Source organism: Acanthochromis polyacanthus, chromosome 7, assembly GCF_021347895.1.
Source record: "Acanthochromis polyacanthus isolate Apoly-LR-REF ecotype Palm Island chromosome 7, KAUST_Apoly_ChrSc, whole genome shotgun sequence".
Lineage (NCBI taxonomy): Eukaryota > Metazoa > Chordata > Actinopteri > Pomacentridae > Acanthochromis > Acanthochromis polyacanthus.
The window spans coordinates 38,102,665-38,130,200 of NC_067119.1; the positions used below are offsets into that span (position 1 = coordinate 38,102,665).

Sequence of the window (27,536 nt, forward strand, 5' to 3'; positions counted from 1 at the left end):
TGGTATAATTTAAGTCTTGATTTTTCTATTACTTTTGTGAAAAGTAACCTCAAAAATTCCCCATCTAATCCCATCTAGTAATTTGTTGTAATATGTTCACTTGGATCTACTTACTCAGTTGTCTGCTACCAACCAAAATATCTAAGATTTTACATCTGTTTTCATTAACAGAAACTGTTGTGTGTTTGATGCAAACATTTGCTTTATTTTGTTTGCGTGTGTGAAGCATCCATAAATGTGCTGTACCTTGTTTTACCACTGTTTTCCCCCAAGTAGATCGCAACAAGGTGTGACCAGGTGGGGAACCCCCCTATGACACCCCAATCCCCATCCTGACCCCACCACCATATTCCCTTTACCTTACCCTAACCCTTAACCCCCAAATCCAACCCTCTTTAACTACCATTCTTCTCTTTCTCAGATCAGCTTCATGTATAAAATATCAGACCCATATTCCAGTGAAACAAATGTCTTTTTAAGATGACAGTGAACTTTATCTGAGAGCTTTCAACTGAAACCTGTCTCTGCCTTAAATAAGTTTTAGCTGTTTCATTCCAAAATGCCATATAGTAAATTTTTCTAAGTCATACCTTCGATACACAATAAAAAAGGTCTATTTCAGTGGCCTAGACAAGTCTTTTTTGCTAGCTTCAGTAATATCCAATGTTAATGAAAAGGACTGCGCTAAAAAATATGAAGAGCATGAGAGTTTTTATATCTAATTTTGGAATGAAATTGGTCATTTGGAGACTGAAGTTCTTAAAACAGCATTTTTTTCTTTTGCGTTGGGCAGTCTGTCTGCCTTTACAACAACCAACTTAAGCAAAATTTGGACTTGCTTACTGAGTAACACGAAACACTGCTGTAACAGCACACGCTCATGTTTGTGTTTGTGATTACTTACTGTGAAATGCCTAATATAGAATAGAAAAATTAGTAGGAGCTTAAGAGAGCTTGCTTTCAGTGCTTGCTGTGCTGTGATCACTTCACCATGACCTATATGTGATGGATGAGAAGAAGTATTTCATTTGCTGCAGATAAACCTACTTCAGCTTAAAGTTTAATCCTATGCAGCTTTGTGTTTGATAACTGTCTGCTGTTTAAGGCACCAGTGGTATGGATTCATTTGTTGTGTCACTATGGAAATTGGATAACAATGACAAAAATGTCATGCCTAAACTGTACATTGTTTAACTTTAGGCAAATCACAGCAGGATACTATATAGTGAATAAAAAAAATGAACACAAAATATAAATGCAACTTTTTGCATGACAGACATTGAGTTTGCAATTGTAACCGGAAGAAAAATAAAGAACTGAAAGCATATGGTCAGATTTTTAAATTTTGTCTTAACTATTGGAGCACTCACATGCCATATGTATCTTGCGGTAAACATCTAGAAATCCTGTCTTTGCTCTGCACATAAGCGCATTCTGAAGATTTTGAAGTCTTTTTCTTACTTGAAAAAGTCAATTTTATCCTTGTTGAGGCCTCGCAAAGGGAAGTCATGTGTGATTACATGATGTTGCTGGAATGCAAAACTAGTAAAAAAAACAAAACAAAAAAAGACTCCATGACCATCAAAATGGAGATCACGATTGCCTGTCTAACTGCTACAAAGGTGACACTTCTTTTACAGAGTGCAGATGGAAAACCTGTGCCTTCCTGAATGTACACACAACATGTGATTATTTTTGAAAGGACCAGTCCTTTTAAATTCATTTGAAATGCAACTAGTTTGCTGAGTTATCTGTACCTTCAAGGAGAAAGAGAGAGAGGGACAGTAAAGAAAAAGACAGACTCTGTAATGGAAATTAAAATAGAGCAGTGTTGAGAGCTTTGAAAGAGAGGATCAGGATTTTGCTCTCTGCTCTCCTTTCAGGAAAACAATGAACAGCTGTGGCCTCAGCCACTTCTAATCTAGATGTTCTTATTAACCGCTACATAGCTCTAAACATCTAACACACTTTTCCTTTTAAGTCCATTGTCACTCGGTGTTGAGGGGTATTCTTTGAAAGCTATCAGAGAATTTTATGTGGTTGTTCCCTTATCCCTCATTGTAACTGTGAGTGTCTTAAAACCCACTGGGTTTATGTCACTGTCCACGCATGTTAGATTAATGTGCATCAGAGCATGGAAGTTTTTGCATGTGGATAAAGTGGAGTAAAGGAACCTTGTAAGACCACAGGGAAAGACTAATTTCTAAACAAAAATAGTATTATTATCTTCCAGAGAAACTAGCAAAGTAAACCTATTAAAACACAGTGAAGTATGAGCACTATGAAATTCACATTGCTTCACCTAGATCTGAGAAATGCCAACTAGCACCTCTTAACATTAGTTTCCTCAGGGAGTGTATTTGGAGCAATCCATCCACTCCCTTTTTTCCCCTCAAAAAATGAGAACTACCACCCTGAGGTACAAGGCACCTCCATAAAGCACTGAACAGACATTTCTTTTTTCTAGTAACTTTTCCATTAAAGTTGCCAGGTGGGACTTTGTACCATTTCCCTATCACTTTCAACACAGCACAAGTCTGAACTGCATGCAGTCCCATTAATGGATAGGCAAACACAAGCAACATACTTTACCAGTTTGAAGTCTTTCCACTGAGTTTGTTAAATTCTTACAAAATCAAACAGCAGCAGGCTCCAGCCCCTTCAAAGCAAGAAAGCTGCATGTATTCATGCACATGGAGCAACTTCACTTATTACTTATATTAATAAATTATCCCTCACAGATTCAGTCTTTTGTTTTTTATTATGTCACTTGATGTGCTGTCTGCTCTCATGAGTATGACTAACACTGCATGCATACTGAGGCTCTTTACATCCCTATCATTTGGAAATGTCTGAATTAAGCTGCAAAAACATTAATGTAAAAGTTGCCCATATACGAATGATAGAAGGCTGTTGCTTTAACAGACCGATGGAAGTAGCAATGTTGGATATAGCATGTTTGAAAAGGGCTTTACAGATTGGTTAAAGAACTGAGGCATTCACTTAGTAAGGAGGCAGTTGATGTGGTTTGAACATCTGATATGGATACCTCCTGTGTGCCTCTTTGTGAGTAGTTTTTGGGCCCATTTCACATCTAAGACACGGCAGTATACACAGAGCATACTGGGTATTATCTCATCTTGCTGGGGAATGCCTCAGGATCCTCCAGGTGGAGATGAAAGGCTTGAGAAAGAACATCTGGACAACCTTCCTGTGTGCCAGACCCAGAGAAGCAACATAACTAATGGATGGAAAATGACTGTTGGCTGTGGCTACAAGATATTTCATTGAAAATCATGTTGAGAGAAGCTTAAACAAAATCTTGTTGTAAGATTGTAGGGTGTAAATCTTGTGGTGTGATGCAAAAGAATTTGAATAGTACTCGAAGGGCTTTTTCAGCACAATCCCATCAGAAGCTATTGGTCAAAACCATTTGACGCTTTCTGATAGACTTCTAAGAGCTCTAGATGTATTGGAGAGTCGACTTCTCCTTCCTGTGGATCACAGATGTCTTTATGTCATTTGTTTTTTTTTAAATGACATTCTGCTCTTTATCCCTTGTTGTTTCCATCTTGTTTATATCACAGCTTGCAAAAGAACCCCACTCAGTTTATGAAATCATGTATTCTGTGGTTGTTTTTTCACTTGGCCCTATTGTTTAAACCAATTTGATTTTGTACACTAGGTTAGTCACTTACTACTGTTGTCTAGGGCATCCTGGGAACATCCTGTCAGTGTGTCCATCTGGAGCCCAACTTGCATTTGAAAAGCTATTGATAAATTTGTTCATTTCAGACGTTGAGATGATTTCAGGTAGTGGCACCATAAAGAGTTTAGAATGCTTTAAACAAGAACAGCTTATTGAAAAGCCCACTTTATACAGTAACTGGGCAGGTGTGACAGAATGAGAAAGTAGTAAGTTGTACAGATGAGTTCCACATTTTAGTCTGCCTTCATGAAAAGCTACTTTAATCTTTTCTATGATTTATCCTGTCTTTCCAGTTTGTTGTATGACAGCATGTCAAATACATTCCCTCCTTTCAAGTGTACTCAGCTTAAAATTGGATGTTAATATTATATGGTGTAATAGTTGCTGTTGTGATATTCAAGCAATGCGCATTCAATCTCGTAAACACATTTGCTGTTGATGATGAAACCCACATAATCAGTATTATAGAAACTATCAAACTATCCAGGAGTGGGCAGCAAATTCTGTTGGCACATTGTGGCAGATAGGTACATTATTGTTACAGATGCTGTGTCGTGCTCCACTTGTGGCTCACAACATTGCAAAGAACAATGCAAGTTTTTCCTTCTGATGCCCTACATTTGACAGATTTTTGCTGTTATTGAAATAGTTTAGTCCTGTCTTGGCAGTAGTGTTGTCACAGTACCAAAATTAATCAAATAGGCATTGACATCAATCCTGAAATGATGACCCTTACTTAAAACATTAGGAAAAGTTATTGAATAATAGATAGCGCAACAGCCATCCATTCATTTACACCATTTAGTCCTCATTAGGGTTGTAGGGGGCTGAAGTCTATCTGACTTTAGGTGATGGCAGGGAACTCCCTGGACAGATCACAGTGCTACCTATACAGACAAACAATCACACTCATATTCACACATACACACAATTTAGAGTCACTAATTAACCTCAGGATGTTTTTGGACAGTGGAGTACCCGCTTCAAACCCACATATGCACAGGGAGAACACACAAGCTGCACACAGAAAGATCCCAGGCCCGGACGGGATGCAAACTAGGGATCTTCTAGCTGTGAAGTGACTGGATAACACAACATGGAAAATGAAACTGAATTACTGTAACTCACAGAGGTTTCTTTAAACATTTCATCTCTGACAATGAATGTGCTTTTGTCCTGTTGTGGTAAATGCAAATTATTTGGCCAAAATATGTATTTTAGCTTTAACGGAAACCTAGTTTCAGATTTTAATCACGAGGATCCTAATCACAGAGATGTTCACTCAAGAGAACTAATGGATTAGGGTTCCTGATGCACAGTCTGAGTTGTGATCATATTTGCATGTGTTCAAATATTGTCTTCTTTAACAGGGACAACAGAAGCCTTTCCATAAATGAACTAGTTCATTGCATGTGTTCAAATAGAGAGTGCTGCACAGACTGATTTGTTCATGTAAGCCAGGATTACATGGCACACATAGCTGAGTAGTTGGGAGATGCATGTGCCTGTGTGAGGTTGTTTATATTGTGGGGTGTGAGCTGCTTGGGAATATCATAACAAGTCCTACATACCCCTGTTCTTGAAATGCATTCCCTCTTTTACTGCCATACACATTATAATTACAGTATAATACATGTATACGTATTTCTGTTTTGTTTGTGTTACAATCAGTTGTTGCCTTTCTACCATTGTAGAATTCTGTTGTATTGTCTGTAAAAGACTATAAAAATTGACAAGTGGGTTGCTGTGTGAATAATAGATAATAGTGGAAATATATTTGGCAAGGAAAGAAATATTGTTTTTTGCATTGGAACACAGTGGGGTAATAAATGACTAAATTTCAAAGAAGTTTACTAAACTGACTTTGGTAATCCTAGAAATACAAAGAGCACAGTTTTGAACCCCTTTTTTCAGAGAGAGTGATGAAAAGATTGATGTCAGTCTCATGTTTACTACTGAACTAAAGGCAGGGCATATGCAATCTCATTTAATGTAAAGACTGGAAGCATAACAACTTCTCTAATAATGATATGCTCTTACATCAAGACGCCTTCACAAAGCTAAATATGACTCGTGTCACTAACATAGCATTGATGTCCTTTATTCAGATGTATGGGCCTTCTCATTTACTATCTTCTACAACTGAGCAATAGTCCTGTCCTCGCTGTAAGACCCTTGTCTTACAGTCATCTCAATTCAAACTCTTCTCTTTTGAGCTCCCTATGCACTGAAACAAGTTACTCAAATTAATTTATCAGAGTCCTTCTTTATCTTCAAAAATGTCTTAAAGATCTCGTCTGAAGTTACTTATTCACCTAATATGCTTTGTCTATCTCAGACTTTAAAAAATGTAATTTGGTATGCACTGACACACTGTTGAGCCAAAACTCTATGCGCACCACTGCCACCACAACAACTCTAACCTGCCAAGGAACGGAGTCTGAAGGAAGATTTATAATGTGAAAACTAATGGATAAACCACAATTTTTTGGTTGTTTTCTTTTTGTTTTCTTTGAACATCAAATACAAATTTTTAGCAGGAATTCTAAGCATTTATGATCATTAAATGTATTTGTTGAGTGCGAACTGCTAAGGAAGACACCTTATAAAAAATTATTTGTATGAGCGGCTTACAATGGCAAGTCAAATCATTATCAAAATGTCTGCTTCTCTGCTATTGGTCCATTTACATGCAGCCATACCCTGGACTAGCCAAAACCTCTGAAGGTATCTTGTGGTATCAGGCACCAAGACAATTTTGTGTTGGAGTCACCATAGATCAGATTTGTTTCAGCATATCCCCAGCACCCTTTCAGTGAAACATTGCTTGTCCCTCATGGAATGACACTCAGTAGACTCTCACCACTGGAACCAGCAGCACCCCACAAGCCTTGCTGTTGATGTGTTGACCCAGTGGTCTGGCAGTGATAGGCAGTATTTATATTTTTTGGCATCACTGTGAAAAAATTCCAAACTAACCTTTCCGAATACTGAAAGACCATTTCTCATTCAAATGGTCTGAGAGGAATCTATACTTCTTCACATCATCCTGTCTGCGCTTTACAACTTTAGAAAATGTAGGCTGTGATGGGACACTTCAACCAAACCACAGGGCTTTACATCTAGATCATCTAAGATAGTATGAATAGCATCAGTGTCATGTTCGGAAAATGACAATGTGGTGCAGTTGAAAAAGACAGAGGACTTTCATCTGGGAGAGGAGCGGTTGAATGCTGAGTAAAGCCACAAATGAATGTTGACTTTTTGCATGACTGTTTTTGTACATAATGGGAGAAGCTTTGGACAGAGAGGAGAAAACGCAGGAGCAGGGTTGTATCTTCAGATGATTCTCTGTTTTTTTCTTCCAGCATGATTACGAGAAGAACCAACTGCTAACTTAGTACCTGATATATCCCAGTGTCTGACATTTGCCACTTTTGTAAGATGATTGTTGCTCATATGTGAGTGGTCCAATTTTTTTTTTTCATCAGTGTGTTAGTTCGTGCACCTGCAACCTTGAGGACTATGAATATATGTAGGATTCCTCTTTATTTCCTTTGGTTTTGACAGTATTATATTGGTTTAGACAAAGACATCAGTTCAATGAATAAATATAAAAATGTATCCTTTATGAATGTATATACTGATCTGCAACAGCAAATACCCTGCCCGTCCAAAAAAAGTTGCACACTAATATTTTGTTGGACTGCCTTTAGCTTTGAGTATGGCACACATTCACTGTGGCATTGTTTCAATAAGCTTCTGCAATGTCACAGCATTTATTTCTGTCCAGAGTTGGATTAATTTTCTGCCAAGATCTTGTATTGATGATGGGAGAGTGATGATGGCAATGTGAGCCCCAAGAATCCTTTGTCATCTCGGAGTATGCCCGTGCCATCAGGGAAGAAAAGCTGATGGAAAGACCTGGTCATTTAGGATATTCAGGTAGTCAGCTGACCTCATTCTTTGGGCACTTAAAGTTGCTGAACCTGACCAACCCCAGATCATAACACTGCCTCCACAGGCTTGTACAGTAGACACTAGGCATGATGAGTGCATCGCTTCATCCAACTCTCTTCTTTCCCTGATGTGTCCTTCACATTGAAACAAGGTGAATTTGGACCCATCACCGTCTTCCATTGCTCCAGAGTCCAATCTTTATGCTACGTAGCAAATTTAAGCCTTTTTTTCCCATTTAGCCTCACTGATCAGTAGGTCTGGACCAGAATATCCCGAATATCCGAATATTCGTTCGCAGCGGCGGTATCCAGATATTAATTATAAATTTTAGTATCCGAATATTCACGCCCCCCACGGTCGGACGTTACCGGGCGGAAAGAATATTCGGCATTACTGCCTTCCCTCCACCTTCGGCCCACATCGGCTCATATTGGTTCATTCCATCGTGTGATCACATAAACATATACGCATATGTCTATGACATATACACATATGTCTATGTGATCACCCCCTCCTCCCCCCAGACGAAAATAGGAATATTCGGAGCTCGTCTCTTCCCTTTGTCTTCGCCCACTTCGGCTCACTTTGGCTCGTCCCGCTGTGTTTCTTAACACCACCCGAATGGCCGGGTGGCTGCCGACTCTGACGTCACGCTTCACTTCGTTGCATAAACACAAGACAAGATGCTGAAGACCTCCGCTGTTTGGGAATTCTTCAGTTTAACTGAACACAAATGAAGGCAGTGTGCAAAATTTGCGTCCAGGAGACCAGACGAATGGATCCAGATACTCAGGCGGGTCTCCTCCTGTCCGGGAGACCAGACGAATGGACGGATATTCGGACCGTCTCCGCCACATCCCCCTCACCCCTCGTCGGACGTTACGGAGTGGAACAAATATTTGGATATTCGTCTTTAATAGGGCCCGAATATCCGGAGACCAGAAACCACTATTCGGGACAGCCCTACTGGTCAGTGGTTTACTTAGGGCTACTCAACTGTTTAGTCTAAGTCCCTTGAGTTCCCTTCACATTGCGCGTGTAAAGGTGGTCTTACTTTCACTGTTAAACATGGCCGTGAATTCCACTGTTTATTTCTTATGATAGGTTTTCACCAAACGTTTAAGTGATCACGATCATCCAAGGGATTGTTCTGGCCACATTTCTTCCCGGTAGATGATGGTTAACCACTCTCCTTCAGATTTTAATGATGCGTTGGATGGTTCTTAACATGATTTTAGTAGTTTCAGAAATCTTCATAGTTGTTTTTTTTTTTTTTTGCTTGATGCAGGCCAATAATGTGACCCATTTGAGACAAACTAACATCCTCTCCATGACTACATGATATGTCCTCAGACATGGTTGTGAAATGAGAAATGAAAAACTCTTCACTGCATCAGCTAGGGTTAAACAAATTGTTGCAGCTGAAACTTATTGATCACTGCAGTAATTGCCCAATGGAAGGCTCTTCCTTGTTTGCTTAGTTAAGTTCTGGTGCCCACAGGTAGTGTATTTTTTTGGACAGGCAGTGTATGTTGCATGTGTATATGTTTTATGTTGTATATGTGTAATACATGCTTGCCACCTTATTTTTTAGAGTATCTATGAGACAAATGGCAAGTCACAGAATGCTGATTCAGAGCATAGTAGTAAATTCGAGTTAACTTACATCACTTTGTGGGTTTTTTATTTTTGTTTTTGCTTTAGAGAGAATCAGAACATATACAGTGGGTACGGAAAGTATTCAGACCCCTTGAAATTTTTCACTCTGTGTCATTGCAGCAATTTGCCAAAATCAAAAAAGTTCATTTTATTTCTCATTAATGTACACTCAGCACCCCATCTTGACAGAAAAAAACAGAAATGTAGATTTTTTTGCAAATTTATTAAAAAAGAAAACTGAAATATCACATGGTCAGAAGTATTCAGACCCTTTGCAGCGACATTCATATTTAACTCACATGCTGTCCATTTCTTCTGATCCTCCTCGAGATGGTTCTACTTCTTTATTGGAGTCCAGCTGTGTTTAATTAAACTGATTGGACTTGATTAGGAAAGGCACACACCTGTCTATATAAGACCTTACAGCTCACAGTGCATGTCAGAGCAAATGAGAATCATGAGGTGGAAGGAAGTGCCCAAGGAGCTCAGAGACAGAATTGTGGCAAGGCACAGATCTGGCCAAAGTTACAAAAGAATTTCTGCAGCACTCAAGGTTCCTCAGAGCACAGTGGCCTCCATAAGCCTCAAATGGAAGAAGTTTGGGACGACCACAACTCTTCCTAGACCTGGCCGTCCAGCCAAACTGAGCAATGGTGGGAGAAGAGCCTTGGTGAGAGAGGTAAAGAAGAACCCAAAGATCACTGTGGCTGAGCTCCAGAGACGCAGTCGGGAGATAGGAGAAAGTTCCACAAAGTCAACTATCACTGCAGCCCTCCACCAGTCGGGGCTTTATGGCAGAGTGGCCCAACGGAAGCCTCTCCTCAGTGCAAGACACATGAAAGCCCGCATAGAGTTTGCCAAAAAACACATGAAGGACTCCCAGACTGTGAGAAATAAGATTCTCTGGTCTAATGAGACCAAGATTGAAGTTTTTGGTGTTAATTCTAAGCGGTATGTGTGGAGAAAAGCAGGCACTGCTCATCACCTGCCCAATACAATCCCTACAGTGAAACATGGTGGTGGGAGCATCATGTTGTGGGGGTGTTTAAGCTGCAGAGACAGGACGACTGGTTGCAATTGAAGGAAGGATGAATGCTGCCACTACAGAGATATCCTGGAGGATAAGCTCTTCCAGAGTGCTCAGGACCTCAGACTGGGCCGAAGGTTCACCTTTCAACAGGACAATGACCCTAAGCACACAGCTAAAATAACAAAGGAGTGGCTTCAGAACAACTCTGTGACCGTTCTTGACTGGCCCAGCCAGAGCCCTGACCTAAACCCAATTGAGCATCTCTGGAGAGACCTCAAAATGTTTGTCCACCAACGTTCACCATCCAACCTGACAGAATTGGAGAGGATCTGTAAGGAAGAATGGCAGAGGATCCCCAAATCCAGGTGTGGAAAACTTGTTGCATCATTCCCAAGAAGACTCATGGCTGTACTAGCTGAAAATGGTGCTTCTACTCAATACTGAGCACAGGGTCTGAATACTTCTGACCATGTGATATTTCAGTTTTTCTTTTATAATAAATTTGCAAAAAAATTCTACATATCTGTTTTTTTCTGTCAAGATGGGGTGCTGAGTGTACATTAATGAGAAATAAAATGAACTTTTTTGATTTTGGCAAATGGCTGCAATGACAGAGTGAAAAATTTCAAGGGGTCTGAATACTTTCCGTACCCACTGTATTTCTTCCTGCTTCCATCCAAAATTCAGTAGACTATGTATGTCTTGACTCCATATTTAACCTACAAACATGACATGGATATCAATCTTCTCTTCAACCATTCTCTTAAAAACACAGCAAAATATCTCTCTGCCTCCATCTTTTGGAAATGTCCAACTTAACATTTGGGTTCACGTATGGGTTTTCTTTTTTGGTACATCAGAGCAGTGACAACTAGATTTGTTGAAATCAAATGGTTTATGTTACTGAGAAACAACTGTATGCACAAAAGCCATGTGGCTCAGAGGATAATGTAAAAAAAGCCGTGGTTATCAAAACTTACTTCCTCATGTTCCATTTTTCCCCCTCTATACCTGTTCAGGAATGCTGGTTGCAGTTTGGCACATGGCCTTGTGGATGAGCATAAGCAATGTTAACCTCACAAGTGGCTGTTAGACGCCAGCTTACCACTAATGTTGCTGTAGATTATTGGATATCAAGAAAATCAATTGCTGTGTGCCTCTTAAATCAAGCTGATCTAAACACACTTGATTCACACCTCAAATTTTAAAAAAATAGTAGCGTGTAATTTCAACATTCATGGTAGAGCAAAAGCAATAACTGCTGGTGTGATGCTCATCAATATTAGCAATATGGAAAAAGATTTTATTAATTGCATTCTGTTTGTAGGAAATTTTGTGTGTGATCTAACTGTCTTTGCTGTTCACAGGGGGACCAAAGGCAAGGACATCAGCACTATCAAGTCACTGAGGGTTCTCCGAGTTCTCAGACCTCTCAAGACCATCAAGCGTCTGCCAAAACTCAAGGTTTTATTCCAGTGCTGTTTTCTCATTTATTTGAATTCTTTCTCCTCAGGTGGCAGGGCTTTGCTGTGACTCCTGTTGCCACAGATGAGTGACTTTTATGCTAAATGAGATTGTTAGGAGCAAAAGCAACCCTACCATAAACATACTGTAGTAGGTGTTCTGGGTGCATGAGTTTGTTTGGGTGTTTTTCATAGTTTGTATCAAACCTTTGTGTAAATTGATGTTAACATACTCAAAAATAATGTGTTAACAGGCTGGTTTAAGTTGTAATAAATATGTAATTGTTAGAACAAATGTTGTTTATCTAATGCGTACCTAATACATAGAGTTACAAAAGAAGGCAAGGCTTTCCCTTGAAGGCTTTTCCCTCTGGCATAGACCAAAGCAACTTATTCTGATCATATTGAAAGTATGGCTGAAAGCAGTGATAGCCAGTTATATGTCAACTGACCAAAGATTCTCTGCAAGTGATATATGAGGTCACATCCTGCTTTGTTTGTTTGCTTGCCTTTGACAAGATGAACAGATATCTATAACAGCACATTACTTTTGATGTGTTTATGGCATCTACATTGCCATTTAGTGCAACTCTTTGTCTTAGTCACCAGAATTTTGGTACCAGATCCTTTGTGCCCTATAGGTTGTAGGGTCAGACCTCAGTGAATTGGGCTTGTTTCTGCATATCTCATTGATACTTGATTGAGAAGTGGGACCTGGGTAGTTTGGAGGCAAAATCAGTGCCTGGGTTCTGTGTCCTTTGAATCATTCCAGAGCAGTTTTTGCTGTGTGACGGGGCACATTGTCCTGCTAAAGTAGGCCACTGCTGTTGGGGAGTGCTGTTGCCATGGAGGGAAGGGGCTTTTCTGTACTTAGTCTGTAGCAATCTTAAGATGGGTTACTCTGACATGTTCAAAGTAACATCAACATGGCTGACAGCAGATTTTCCAGTAGACCATGGCAATTTGGTGAGATGTCATCTCACTTCAACTGTCAGTGGTTTTAATGTTGTAGGTAATCAGTTTGATCAATACTAAAAGGTTGCCAGAGTCCACCCTTGGAATCTCCTAAGATATCATGACACATATATTTTCCTGGAAAAAGCCAACCCATGAGACATTAGAGCCTATCTCAGCACTCGAGTCCTTGAAATGCAGTGCATTGAAATGCAATGCAATCAGAGGGCATCTCCCTATCAGTGTGCCACATTTCAGAACTTTTTATTTTATTTTCTAGGAGCTACCATAGACTCCAGTATTATAATAATGAAGATGACATAGATGATGTATTGTATAAGAAAAGGTTGAAACACAATGATTTTCAATACAGTTCTGTTTTTGCTTCCAAATTATGAGTCTTATATCTTATTAAACACAAGCAACACATTCATTTTTTGTCCAGATCCACTAGCATGCTTTGGCATATGGAATTTTTTATAGTGTTTTCAGTTGCTGGGTTTGACCTGATTCTGAAGAACAGGGCCATCTAAAGGACGCTCCTGAGTATTTTTTATTATATTCACAAATCATTTTCTGTAATGTTCCAGTCTAAAATGTTTTTGTGTTTGTGTGTGTCCTCAGGCGGTGTTTGACTGTGTAGTCAACTCTTTGAAGAACGTGCTGAACATCCTCATTGTTTACATCCTCTTCATGTTCATCTTTGCTGTCATCGCGGTTCAACTCTTCAAGGGAAAATTTTTCTATTGTACTGATGAGTCCAAAGGCCTGGAGAAGGACTGCAAGTTGGTCAAAAATCCCCAATGCCCTCATTTCTTATCACAGCAACTTTTTAATTGTAAACTGTTAAATGTTGCTTTGTATGTGTTTCACCAAAGCTTTGCTCTTAACTTCATGTCTTACAGAGGACAGTTCCTAGACTACGACAAAGATGAGGTGGCAGCTATGACAAGGGAGTGGAAGAAATATGAGTTTCATTATGACAACGTGCTGTGGGCCTTCTTGACTCTCTTCACTGTTTCTACTGGGGAGGGATGGCCAACGTAAGTGCAACTGACTTGTCTCCCTCTTTAACATAAAAATGCAAGTTTCTTCAGAAATCGTAAATGTAGCCTAGACTGTTCCAAGGGGAAAATTTGGTCATCGCAAATCCAAGTAGGAAAATAACACAGTCAAAACGTTTAAATATATCATCTAAATATTCTGAGGAACGTGGAAAGATATTTAACCTCACAAATGTCAAAAATAAAACTAAGAACATACAGAATGTGAATCATAAAAACTGTACAAGCAAATACAAATAAGAAAAATGTATCCATCAGTGTTCAACAGACACTGATTTAGCTTTACGTTGTTTGCGCTCTGATTAAAGGGTTGTGTTTGATCTTGTCCGCCCCACTCACTCAGCTGCTGGTTGGCCACTGTTTAGCCCCGTTTAGGAACCTCGTGTTTGTGTGTCTTTGCACTTGCTTTTATGATTTAGTTCTTGGAGTAATTTGCTGACACATGATGTACAACATAGCCAGTCAGTTCTTCGTCTTAGTTAGGTATATACAGCTTGCTTATAATATCCTGAAATTTTTATGGCTAAGCATGGTGTTACCTCTGTAGTAACTTTGTTAATGAATGAAGCCCTCCATACCTCCCATACTGAGCTCATCCCTGCTTCACATTCACAAAATGCTTCCCAATTGCTCATAACTTTTGCTGTTAGCCAAATAAACTTTCCTAGTTCATCTTTTGACATCAACTGAAGTCTAAACCTGTATGAAGTATCTGGCTTTGACACTGGTTGGAAATATTTATATATATTTCAATATTTTAATGTTTTTATTGAATAATTACTACCACACTGTTATAGTGAATATCACACTGTATTTCACCTCCTTGTCATTTTCCTTGCAGTGTTTTGAAACACTCTGTGGATGCCACCTTTGAAGACCAGGGTCCCAGTCCAGGCTACCGGATAGAAATGTCCATCTTCTACGTGGTCTACTTTGTGGTCTTCCCTTTCTTCTTTGTCAACATCTTTGTTGCGCTGATAATTATCACCTTCCAGGAGCAGGGGGACAAGGCCTTATCTGAGTGCAGCTTGGAAAAGAATGAGGTAATTCACAGGCACAGCAAACAAGTCTGGGGTACATGTTGTGTTGACAGTATCTTTAACATAATGCTTGGGAGGAGGTAGCCTTTGCAGAAATTTTCATTGGCAAGAGGCTTTTGAAATAGACTGAAAAGTCATTTGTTTATGAGACATAATCAAACTAACTTTTCCCAAGAAGATATTGACCAAATGGCCATGCATTTCTTGGATAATTGACTAAAATTTTTAAATATGACAGCTCAAATGACTTTGCACACATATGAGGAAAACTATGACTTTCTGCTCTGTAAGACTTGTTGCCCTTTGAATGAGACTAGTCAGTGGACCAGAGTCGGTTGGTCAAAGCACTAAGGATGCAGCAGCATTGAATACCAGGTCAATTTAGTTGGAGGGTAAATGTAAGTATGAGAGCTGCCTTACTGAAGGTCCAAGACCTCTTCACCTTCAACATTTACACTTAAACTAACGATATCTGTGCAATGTCTGTCATTAATTTAACTGTACAAAGGCTTGATTTGTAATTTTCCTCACAGTGAAGTACTGCTACCAGCAACGTTATTTCAGGGCTTGCATTAATGTCAAGCAACAGCCTAGCCAGTTATTGAAGTTCATGCATCTTTGTGGTAATTACTATAACAAGGAACATGGCACAGTTACGTGACGATCAGCACTGGTTTGTCTGTGTGTCTGTCTGCAACTTTGCTCAAAAACTATTTTCGGATTTACATGAATTTTTCAGGGAAGGTCAGAAATGACACAAGAAACAATTGATTAGATCTTGGCAGTGATGCGGCTTATAGTCTGGATCCACGGATTTGTTAAAGATTTCTGTGGCATTGCGAGATAGTTGCACTGTAATTATGACTATAAATGAATACTATGAGCGCTACCTGCTGATGATCACATGATTGTGATCCTGCTACAAATCGACCGCTACTGACTTATCAGGACTTCCACGCTTAGACCTGTCAGAACACTTGTCTATACTATTAACCCCAGCATACATATCCCTCAGAAAAAATGTCCAACCCAGCATAAAAACATGGCTTGAAGGAGCTTCCTGGCAGCAGTAGGACTTCTTTGAAACTGTGAAATCTTTGAGAATCAGGACTACACAGCCTACAGGAATCCATATTAACTGTAGCCTAATACACAGAACTGTGTTGACAATGTCATTGTCCACAAACACATTCAAGTGTACCCCAATCAGAAGCCCTTGATGACAAAGGAAGTTAAATCTCTTCTCAGGGACTGTTACACAGTCTTTAGGTCTGGTAGCAGGACTTGATACAGTGCTGCTCGAGCCAATCTGATGAGAAGCATATATGTGAAGCAATATGGACAAGCGAAGACCCGTTTGTTTAGCTTTGCTTCTGTTTTATTAGTTTAATATTTGTTGTCTGTTGCTCTGTCTTTTTGGTGTTTTATTTTGAAGCACTTTAAATGTCTGCTCCTGAAAGTGCTACATAAATGAACCTTGCCTACTTGTATTTGAATAATTAAGACATTAAAGCAGAGGTGCTTTTTTTTATTGCAGAGGGCTTGTATTGACTTTGCTATAAATGCCAAACCTCTGACACGCTACATGCCTGAGGACACGCAGTCCTTCCAGTACAGGATGTGGAAGTTTGTGGTATCAGCTCCGTTTGAGTACTCTATCATGATCATGATTGCTCTCAACACTGTGGTGCTCATGATGAAGGTAAGAACTTTTGAAGTAGACATTGCACAATCGATACACAATTCTACAATTCTACAATTTCATTTGGCAGACGCTTTTGTCCAAAGCGACGTACAACACAAGCAAGAATTCAGACATAAGGAAAAACCTGTAGTAAGTGCAAAAAGTGCTTCAAGTGCGATTGGTCAAAGGTGTTGCCATCAAGTTGCAGAAGAATTGCCAACCACCCCCCACCAGCCATACAACTGGTTTTATTTTTTTGGATGTTTCAGGAAATTAATAATTTATTCCTCAACTCTGCAATGAGAAGTTGGATGCCACAGTTTTTCTGCTGATGCACGTTCCCATCTACACTGCTCTCCAAAAGTATTGGAACAGTGAAGTCAATTCCTTTATTTTTTTCTGTAGACTGAAAACATTTGGGTTTGACATCAAGTGATGAATATGAGTCAAGAGATTTTATAACCATGTTCATGCAGTTAGACAACAAGTCAGCTTCTAGTGCACTGGCTCTGTGTGACAGCAAGTCTGTGTAGCTCCATTGTAGCATGTTACTGTCAATGTTTTTAAAGTGTCTGTTTCTTGAATTTCTCTCCATTTGGGGTTGACAAAGCACAAAGACTGTGAAAAGGAGAAGGCAGCTCGATTGTCAGTCAAACAGGACCTCTAAAACTTACTGATTATCAAATGATGTTTTGTGAGTTTGATGTGCACAAAAAACTGTAATAACACTGTAAAAGCAGCAGTTCATGGCATAACAATTGGTTGTGTTAGTTGGGAGCTATACTAAGCCAACCAGCTAAATGCTGTGCTAGCATATAAAACAAACAAATATGAGTGGTATCAAACTTGTCACGTAATTCTCAGCAGAAAGCAAATAAGTGTGTTTCCCTAAATACTGAACTACTTCTTTGTCTGTGGAATTTAAATTTGTAAGCATGCAAAAAAAATGATCAGAAAAGGTGTACTTTGAAGCATAATTTGTCCCTTGTCTTTCAGTTCCATGGAGCACCAGACTTCTATGAAGCAATGCTGAAGAACCTCAACATAGTTTTTACCACTCTCTTCTCTCTGGAATGTATCCTTAAGATCATCGCTTTTGGTCCACTGGTGAGTAACGGTTACAGAGCAGCTCTAAGGGCCCTGAAAGATAGACGATAGCTATTGACTATCAACTGCTGTTTTTTAGAATTACCTAAAAGACGCCTGGAACGTGTTTGACTTTGTCACAGTGCTGGGCAGCATCACCGACATACTGGTGACTGAAATCAATGTAAGTGCACCCTTTCCCATCTACTTTACCCCTCATTTGAACTATGCATTGTATCCTTACAACACTATTGTCACTGTATTGAGTGTGACCAGCCACAGGAGCAAAGACAAGCACATAGCAGTGGCCAAGAGAGCCTGATAGCTTCATCTGAGGAGAGGGTGTGAGCCAGTTTTTTGAATAATCTTTAATGTGTGCTCTACAATGTTGTGCTCTGTTTTCTGTGTTAGATAGTTTCTTTACTCATTTCAGACTGTTTCTTTCAGTTCATTTACCTATGCACATATGTACTGTAAATAAGCCTTTGACTGACTTATACGTGTGTATTTGTTGACTTGTATCAGTTAATGTTGTGCAATATGACTGTTCCTGTTCTTCTCCTGTTCTCTTGTCTCTCCTTCGTTCCTACCTTTCCCTCTCTGCCCTCCTCTCTCTCTCTCTCTCTCTCTCTCTCTCTCTCTCTCTCTCTCTCTCTCTACATATATATATATGTATATATGTATGTGTGTGTGTGTGTGTGTATCCTGTCTTTCTCTCCTACAACATTTGTTGTTGATTGTCGTCACTGGTCTTGCCATGCCCTGGTCCCAAACTTCACTAGACTACGGTGAGTGACTTTCTGCTGCCATTTTCTGCTCATTACTAAATACTCTTCGGTCTAAATGCAGATGTAACTTCAGGTACTATTGAAACATTTGCGAGTTTAGAAGTCAAAAGTGACTGAAGAGATATGTGCCCCAAAAATGAACCTTTCAAAATTATCTACATAGTTATCCTCCTCGTGCCATCTTGATGTAAATCACAATCAACGGGGCCTGCTTGTATACTCTACACTACACAACATGACTAGATATTAATTGCAGAATTGTAGCATGCAGTCCACATCTTTGAAAGAATCTGCATTCATTCTATTCCCCCACTCACTTAACCAGGTTCTTCCTTCAATTTGTCACTGTCTGTATTTCTGTGTGCTGAAGTTTCATTATATAGTGTTTGTTTTTCATGTTTGTATGTACAGAATTTTCTCTCTGAGCTTCAATGTACACATACTAACAAAGCAGGAGTTTTATACAAATGAGGCCTTAATTGTGAGAGAACTTCTAATTTGTCTGACTCACACTGCTGAATCCTTGCAGAACATCAGCTTGTTGATGCGAGTTAAATGCTTAAATTTGCTTGACACTGGATGATAATTTGTAACCAGCTGAAGCAACTTTGAGTTATTAAGTCAGTAAATGATGAGGTAGCTGGTTAGTAAGCACTCAATGTTCGCTCTGTGTCTAACAGGACAGGCTGCTGAACCTGAGCTTTCTGAGACTCTTTCGAGCTGCTCGACTCATCAAGCTGCTGAGGCAGGGCTACACAATTCGCATCCTGCTGTGGACCTTCGTCCAGTCTTTCAAGGTGCTTACACACATTATAAGATGACCACACATCAGCATTCAGATCCTTATTGGTCACGCACAATAACAGACTCAAATAAAAGAATAGAATAACTTAGAGTGGATATTATTATTTTTGGTTTCCTGTTGCTCCCTTTAGGCTCTGCCTTATGTTTGCCTGCTGATTGCCATGCTGTTCTTCATTTATGCCATCATTGGGATGCAGGTGTGTGAAGCTGCTCTTCTGTGGTCACAGAAACAGTGATATTCATACAGTGATTCACCATAAAATGTTGTGGTCTTAACCTGAAAAAATAGGAATTGCAGATTGCTAAGATATCCTGCCCTGTGTCTGCTGTAGGTGTTTGGCAACATTGACCTGAACGATGACACAGCTATCAATCATCACAACAACTTCCGCACTTTCCTCCAAGCGCTAATGCTGTTGTTCAGGTACCTTTATTATTTATAGCCACCAGTTTCAAAGTTTTCTATTTAAAAAAAAAACGCAATTCCTTGGACTTCCATATGGTCAAACAACCGTTTAAACATAGCACTGTTTAAACGTATCTAGATTTGATTATACAGCTCCACTGAATGTAGAAAGAAAGACATGAACAAGGGAGAGGTGTGGAGCAAACGTGAGCAATGACATAGTCGATTTAAAAATTACACACGTATCATAAGAATGTACAAACATGGAATGAAGAGAACTTAAAAGCAGTAACATATGAAACATGAAAGTCTGAATGTATGTTATTAAGACTGTCCTTGGTATGGACATGGGAACAAGGTTAAAAAAAACAACCTTGATTTTCACAAGAGGGGGTCTTTTAACTGTATTTATATATTCATATTTAATGTTATTGAGAACCTTTTAGGAGCTTTAAGTGATCACTGGTAAAACAGAACAGCATAGAAGTCAGTTTTCTGTCTTTAATGTTGTTGACGCTGAACTGTGGAAATGCAAAATGCTGCCAGCCTGTTATGTCTATTTAATCAAAGGTCCTCTGTTTCTCTGTCTGCTTGTGTTTTTGTGTGGATCAGGAGTGCAACTGGGGAGGCCTGGCATGAGATCATGTTATCATGTTTGAGTCGCCGAGCCTGTGATGAGCGATCAGGGACCCATGGGAAAGAGTGCGGCAGTGATTTTGCTTACTTCTACTTTGTCTCCTTTATATTCCTGTGCTCCTTCCTGGTTAGTACTGAAACACAACAAAATATAGCCTCTAAGCTGTCACATGTGACTGTTAGGCTACATTGACCTTGCAGGAAATCTCAGATTCATTTGCATCATATATGTATGTATATTACTGTAACTTGTCTCATTGTACATGTTCAGTCAGATTTCAGTAATTTTTATTTAAAGCTGGTATAGGCAGAAATCTGGAAAATGTGAAAAAGGAAGAAGAACAAAAAAAAAATCAGATTTTTAAAATATGCAGCCCTCCACCTGCAGCTTCCCCCTCTGTGCTAAGCCCCTCCCACCAGACAATCACAGATGTGCAAGGATAGTCCAAATAAAAGATTTAGATTCATCACGTCACTCAGGATTCAAACCCCAGTTTCCCAAGTAAGGGGTCCCATCTAAAGGCCAAATCATGGTTTTCACATAGCCTTTAAAAGCAAACAGATGTTTCCAACATGAAGTTCTGTTCATACTACATTAAATACGTGTCAGTATGCGACTTCGCAGTCACACTATCCCTCGAATCGAGCACAGAAAAACGTAAAGGCTACCGTGGATGTTTCTGAGAGACTACCTGTCTCTCTGCAGTCTTTACAGAATATAGTGGCTAGCAACAGATTGGCCTGTAGCACCATGTCAGTGGAATCATTCTTGAGTTGTGCTGAGCACAGTGGAATATAGTAGAATTTGAAACTTCCCACTGTCTTTGAGCACTGTTGATAAACATGTACTACAAATCAAAACTCCTTCAGTGTCTGACAGTGACGACTTCAATTACAGCTCTTTTATTGATGAGTTTTAAAGGGGTGGATGATGGAGAATCTCCTTGTACACTGCCTCTCTTTCTCTTTGTCCTATCGCAGCCTATTTACATTGAGTGAAATCTGGATGAAAAGGCTGTGATTGACTCAAATCTCCTCATAAGCTATATGTTCTAAAACCTGAAAATGAAACCAGACGGCAGACATCACAGACAGTAGCAGATAATACAATATCGGAGGTCCATTATTTTGTATGTCATTTTAGAACAAGTTAATCCATCGTTGTATTAGAAGTTAGCTGATACAATGCTTTTTATTCTGCTATTGAATAATGATTCTATGTGTAAAGCTCTGATTAGATCAGACAGTATTACTGTTAAGTTCATATAGGGCTAATTGGTGATTGGGAGTTAACTGCCAACAAGCTACCTAGCCAGAAACATGCTGGTTCTAGTCACTTACAGGATTTTCAACCAGTTTTCCACCTGCTTGCTTTGGTATAAATTTCAGATATGTATCAATGATACAGTTAAATTAAAAGGTTTTCATACTAAAATACCTGGAAAAGACACAGTTACAAACATCATACACGAAATTACTACTCTTATGAAGTACTTCCCTCATTTAGAATTTGTACCTTGATTTACAAAAATTATAAATACAGTGAATCCGCAATGAAATGACTGGAAAGGGTATTGATATTTCTAGAGAAGAAATGAACAATACAGTGTAGCTCTAATCTTATATGCATATGGACTGGGTCACATGAACCTCAAAACAGCCCAAAGCTACAAATTTATTTTAGCATTTTAAATTTTCACTCACAAAGACCAAGAAGCTATCTTCTATTAACCCTGCAACACATTAAAATAATGTGTATACATGAAGTGAGTGCACCACTTGCAATATCACTTAACTGCAGTACAGTATTTCCTGATATTGAGTGAAAGTAGATGAAGAAAATTGGTGCAAAAACAGTGAGTATACACAAAAGTTAGAAATCCTGTGATCATTGAAATGAAACTTAGACGTGATTTCCAATTAGCCTAACTGCATGAACATGGTTGCAAAATGACCTGTGAAGGCCAGAAAGTTCTCAACTTTGCATCTATAACCTGCGGCCATCTGCATCGCTGCATCATGGTTCTGTCATGGACAAGATTTCCCTATTCAAAAATTCAATTAAGAGATTTCCCAAACATGGAAAACAATACAGTAAGATCAGTGGAAATGTAGTTGTTTCAGTAATCAGTAGGTATAGACTTAGCCATAGTAACACTAATCACAGCTGTAGCAGTTGTTTTACTAAAATGGCGCCACTGTTTCCACAATCTGGCTCTGCGACATGCAAACGCTTCAGATGTAACTCCATTAGTGGAGATCATGTGACAGTTCAGACAGTGTGAAGGACAGTGCATAACTTTAAGGTAAACTATACTTTATGATAAAAATCAGGCACACCATTCCGGTCTTTTTAAAGTTAGGCCATCTGAGGGACCTTTATCGGGAATATTTCAGACGGAATATTCTGAAATTTATCAAATCCTTTTGTATTGACCAGTCATTGACCTCCAGTTCCCAAACAATGAAATATACAGTAGAATCGAACCGGACTGTCAGGGCTGTACACTTAGCTTTTTCATTTAGGAGCACAGGTGCTCCTAAATGAAAAAATTTAGGAGCACAGAAAAAAATTTAGGAGCACTATGAATTTTCACTATGAATCGCACAATTTTATTATTAACATTCACACAACAAGCCAAGCAGTAGGCTCAGTTATTTAACACAGAGAACATCCCTGTCCCACATCTTTTTGTATTCAAGTCATCCTGGCACGCTTGGCTGAGTTCATCCAGTGGTCCACTGCAGGACTTGGATCAAAGTCCTCCAGCCATGGCCCCTCCAAGCTGATCCTAATGAGGTCTTCAGTGGTGGTCAAATAAATGAATGCAGTTCTAACAGTGACATTGCACAAACAAAGCTTCTCCCACAAAATAGATTATCATCCCTCAGCAGTGTCAGATACATCAGCTTCATTGGTCCTCAGGACTTTGTGAACTAATAAACCAATGTATTTTTTACAGATGGACATCTATACTACATCCGTCACAAGGAAACACCAAAGCCCATGTTTAGAGTGTGTGTGTGTGTGTATTTTGTAAATAGTTTGCAAAGAATTATGTTTGATTTTGTTCTCATAAAAGGAGGTGTACATACACACGAGGACAAAATTGTTGGTACCCCTCAGTTAAAGAAGGAAAAACCCACAATTCTCACTGAAATCACTTGAAACTCACAAAAGTAACAATAAATAAAAATGTATTGAAAATTAAATAATCAAAATCAGCCATCACTTTTGAATTGTTGATTAACATAATTATTTAAAAAAACAAACTAATGAAATAGGGCTGGACAAAAATGATGGTACCCATAACTTAATATTTTGTTGCACAACCTTTTGAGGCAATCACTGCAATTAAACGATTTCTGTATTTGTCAATGAGCGTTCTGCAGCTGTCAACAGGTATTTTGGCCCACTCCTCATGAGCAAACAGCTCCAGTTGTCTCAGGTTTGATGGGTGTCTTCTCCAAATGGCATGTTTCAGCTCCTTCCACATATGTTCAATGGGATTCAGATCTGGGCTCATAGAAGGCCACTTTAGAATAGTCCAACGCTTTTCTCTCAGCCATTCTTGGGTGTTTTTGGCTGTGTGTTTTGGATGGTTGTCCTGTTGGAAGACCCATGACCTGCAACTGAGACCAAGCTTTCTGACACTAGGCAGCACATTTCTCTCCAGAATGCCTTGATAGTCTTCAGATTTCATCGTACCTTGCACACTTTCAAGACACCCTGTGCCAGATGCAGCAAAGCAGCCCCAAAACATTACTGAGCCTCCTCCATGTTTCACCGTAGGGACGGTGTTCTTTTCTTCGTATGCTTGGTTTTTGAGTCTATGAACATAGAGTTGATGTACCTTACCAAAAAGCTCCAGTTTGGTCTCATCTGTCCAAAGGACATTCTCCCAGAAGCTTTGTGGCTTGTCAACATGCATTTTTGCAAATTCCAGTCTCGCTTTTTTATGAGTTTTTTTCAGCAGTGGTGTCCTCCTTGGTCGTCTCCCATGAAGTCCACTTTGGCTCAAACAACGACGAATGGTGCGATCTGACACTGATGTACCTTGGCCTTGGAGTTCACCTTTCATTTCTTTGGAGGTTGCTCTGGGCTCTTTGGATATAATTCGAACGATCCGTCTCTTCAATTTGTCATCAATTTTCCTCTTGCGGCCACGTCCAGGGAGGTTGGCTACTGTCCCGTGGGTCTTGAACTTCTGAATAATATGAGCCACTGTTGTCACAGGAACTTCAAGCTGTTTAGAGATGGTCTTATAGCCTTTACCTTTAAGATGTTTGTCTATAATTTTTTTTCGGATGTCCTGGGACAATTCTCTCCTTCGCTTTCTGTTGTCCATGTTCAGTGTGGTACACACCTTTTCACCAAACAGCAGGGTGACTACTTGTCTCCCTTTAAATAGGCAGACTGACTGATTATGAGTTTGGAAACACCTGTGATGTCAATTAAATGACACACCTGAGTTAATCATGTCACTCTGGTCAAATAGTTTTCAATCTTTTATAGAGGTACCATCATTTTTGTCCAGGCCTGTTTCATTAGTTTGTTTTTTTAAATAATTATGTTAATCAACAATTCAAAAGTAATGGCTGTTTTTGATTATTTAATTTTCAATAAATTTTTATTTATTGTTACTTTTGTGAGTTTCAAGTGATTTCAGTGAGAATTGTGGGTTTTTCCTTCTTTAACTGAGGGGTACCAACAATTTTGTCCACGTGTGTATGTATGTGTATTTTGTAATTAGTTTGTAAAGAATTATTGATTTTGTTCTCACAAAAGAAAACAAAACTTTCACCAATATGGCTTCCTTTCATTTGGAGTGTGATTGGTCTACTGACTTCTTTCTTTTGTCATATTTTCCATTATCACTCAGATGGCATTGTGTTACATTTTTCCAATTTCCAAGCAAAAAACTTGGTGGAAGCTACCATGTACACAAGACATTATACAACAGCAGCAGAGGTGCAGATGTTGTAGCTGAGAAAGTTTGGAGGTTGCCACTTCTTTGCCAAAACAATAAGGGGAGTCATATTTTGTTAAGTGGCCCAACAAAATCTAACTCCAGATCTTATTTCATATCATACAATCTGCACAGTTAACTCAATCTGCATATTTTTGTTAAAGTTCTAGTTTTGAAATAGTCTGTCTGTTCTTAATCTGTCATACTGTGATCATTTAGCCCCTTATTTTATTATTCTGTTCTTACAGACTGTAATTTACTAGGATTTAAAAAAAAACAAAAAAAAAACAAACTTGTAATTTGGTGTTTTAGCTGTTGTAGCAAATAATTTCCCAGGTGTGGGATTAAATAATTTCAATTCTATTATATTGTTAACTGGCCCAATAAAAACAATAACAATAACAAATGACTTTATACTTAAGAACTATACTTATATTAAAGACTTTATACATAAATACCAGACATATTTTGATGCCATATCTTTCATTCTTAGGGGAGTCTGATTATAGGTGCGGAATGCATAGATTGTGTTAACTGATGACAATTTTAGTTCAGTTATTACTTTATGGTATTTAAATTGTTTTACATGCTTAATTTAGTGTCATTTGCATTATTATAATTTAGACAGACAGTATTTGGTTATTTCAAGTTAATATGTTCATAAAAGCTAAAGACAAAAATAGGAGCCTGTCGCTTTAAGAAAGTGCGGCGATCTGTGTGATGCTCGGTACTGTGTGGGGGAGACGGCCTGAGAGTCGAGAGGAGATCATGTCGTGTTGTAGTGCCGATGTGAAAAAAGTTGTTGAAGAAGAAGGTGTAGGCTATGACTTTTAGTTTGATCCACTTTGGTGGATTTATTTTAGGAGCAAATGCGAATGATAGTGTTGACATCTGTTCTCCCTTTTTATTTTTTTCTATTCGCACCATCTATTTTTAGGCGCATATGCGAGTGAAACGCTCGCACTGTACAGCCCTGACTGTGAGAGAGAACTGCAGGCAGATGTGTCTTTGTGAGGATCTGTTGGATGAGTTGGCCAAGATGCAGAGACAGGCCGGAAACCTTTGCATAGTTGTGTTTAAAAAGTGCACCGAAGTCAAAGAAGAGTCAAAGTTCATAGTTACAATGAAAACATTCACACTGTTGCAATAAAGAAGTCAAAGTAAGAAGCCACATTTTAAGTGAATTAAAGAAATATAGCCCTAGAAAAATAGGAGGCCCAAAAAAACACTGAATTCAGTAGTAGGAAAAGCCTGCGTGGCATTCTAATGCTTTTTTATACAGAAAGTTCTTAAAGCCGTATTTAAATCGGCATCTAATCAGTCATGGAATCCAGATGTTAGGATCATCACTCCAGTAATGTTGAATTTCCTAAATTTTAGAATAAGTCAGGAGGTTACAGTGAAAAATGCAATCTCCTCTCCAAAGGTATAGTTTCTTTAGGATTGGCTCTTTGTGACTCAAATGGTCTCCTACCAAATGGTTGTAGAACAGCCGATGGTGCAACACAGCTAAAATGCTGTGACGATAGGCAAGGACACTTCAGCTTGTCCAGAGTCAGCACTGTCAAGATAGTTGCTCTTGGTCAGGAGCTCAAATTGGCATGTCAGAGTTTACCAAAACTGAGCTTAACACAAAAGATTTGTGGGGATTTAAAACATGAGCAGTTTCATGGTCACATCAGTGTCATTGAAACTGGTGCAAACAGAATAAAACAATGCTGTAATTACCACTCAATGTGTGTGTTTCAGATGCTGAATCTGTTTGTGGCGGTCATAATGGATAACTTTGAGTACCTAACTCGAGACTCCTCCATCTTGGGACCTCATCACCTTGATGAGTTTATCCGGGTTTGGGCCGAGTACGATCCGGCTGCGTGGTATGTTCAAGCCTCTTTCTGGGTTTCGCATAGTAGGTTACTAGGTGGAGGGAATATACACCCTAACCCTCTCTCTCCCCCATTTGTGACTAAGGTGACTGAACTAGGTCTCATTAACAGGCCTCGTTCTTATACCTTCTTGTACGCAGTCAGCCCACTGATGATTATTGTTTTATTTGAAGCTGTCCTGAACGTTTGTTTATTTATGTGCTTGTTCTTTTCCGCAGCGGACGGATTTCCTATAAGGATATGTACAATTTGTTACGCGTTATCTCACCCCCACTTGGCTTAGGAAAGAACTGCCCTAATAGGGTAGCATACAAGGTTTGCAAATACTAGACATTTCCGTCACTAGGGTGCTTTGTGTACCTCTATGCCAAGAGACTTTTTACTGAATGGCTGTGCA

The 27,536-nt window shown here is 39.2% G+C and overlaps 1 protein-coding gene across 12 annotated transcripts in view; it reads left to right on the forward strand.

Moving 5' to 3' along the window:
* The window catches only part of LOC110964507 (voltage-dependent N-type calcium channel subunit alpha-1B-like), a 252,634-nt gene that overhangs the window by 174,741 nt on the left and 50,357 nt on the right, over positions 1-27,536 (forward strand). For 10 of the 12 annotated variants that reach the window (XM_051950632.1, XM_051950638.1, XM_051950630.1 and 7 more), the window contains 13 exons: positions 11,726-11,822; positions 13,400-13,560; positions 13,681-13,818; positions 14,681-14,882; positions 16,417-16,581; positions 17,560-17,670; positions 17,750-17,833; positions 19,118-19,234; positions 19,373-19,438; positions 19,574-19,665; positions 20,260-20,410; positions 27,003-27,130; positions 27,358-27,454. In XM_051950632.1, the coding sequence (XP_051806592.1) occupies positions 11,726-11,822; positions 13,400-13,560; positions 13,681-13,818; positions 14,681-14,882; positions 16,417-16,581; positions 17,560-17,670; positions 17,750-17,833; positions 19,118-19,234; positions 19,373-19,438; positions 19,574-19,665; positions 20,260-20,410; positions 27,003-27,130; positions 27,358-27,454 (1,609 nt within the window). The remainder of the gene's footprint in view (positions 1-11,725; positions 11,823-13,399; positions 13,561-13,680; positions 13,819-14,680; positions 14,883-16,416; positions 16,582-17,559; positions 17,671-17,749; positions 17,834-19,117; positions 19,235-19,372; positions 19,439-19,573; positions 19,666-20,259; positions 20,411-27,002; positions 27,131-27,357; positions 27,455-27,536) is intronic. The other 2 variants (XM_051950642.1, XM_051950631.1) reach the window with 1 other exon arrangement.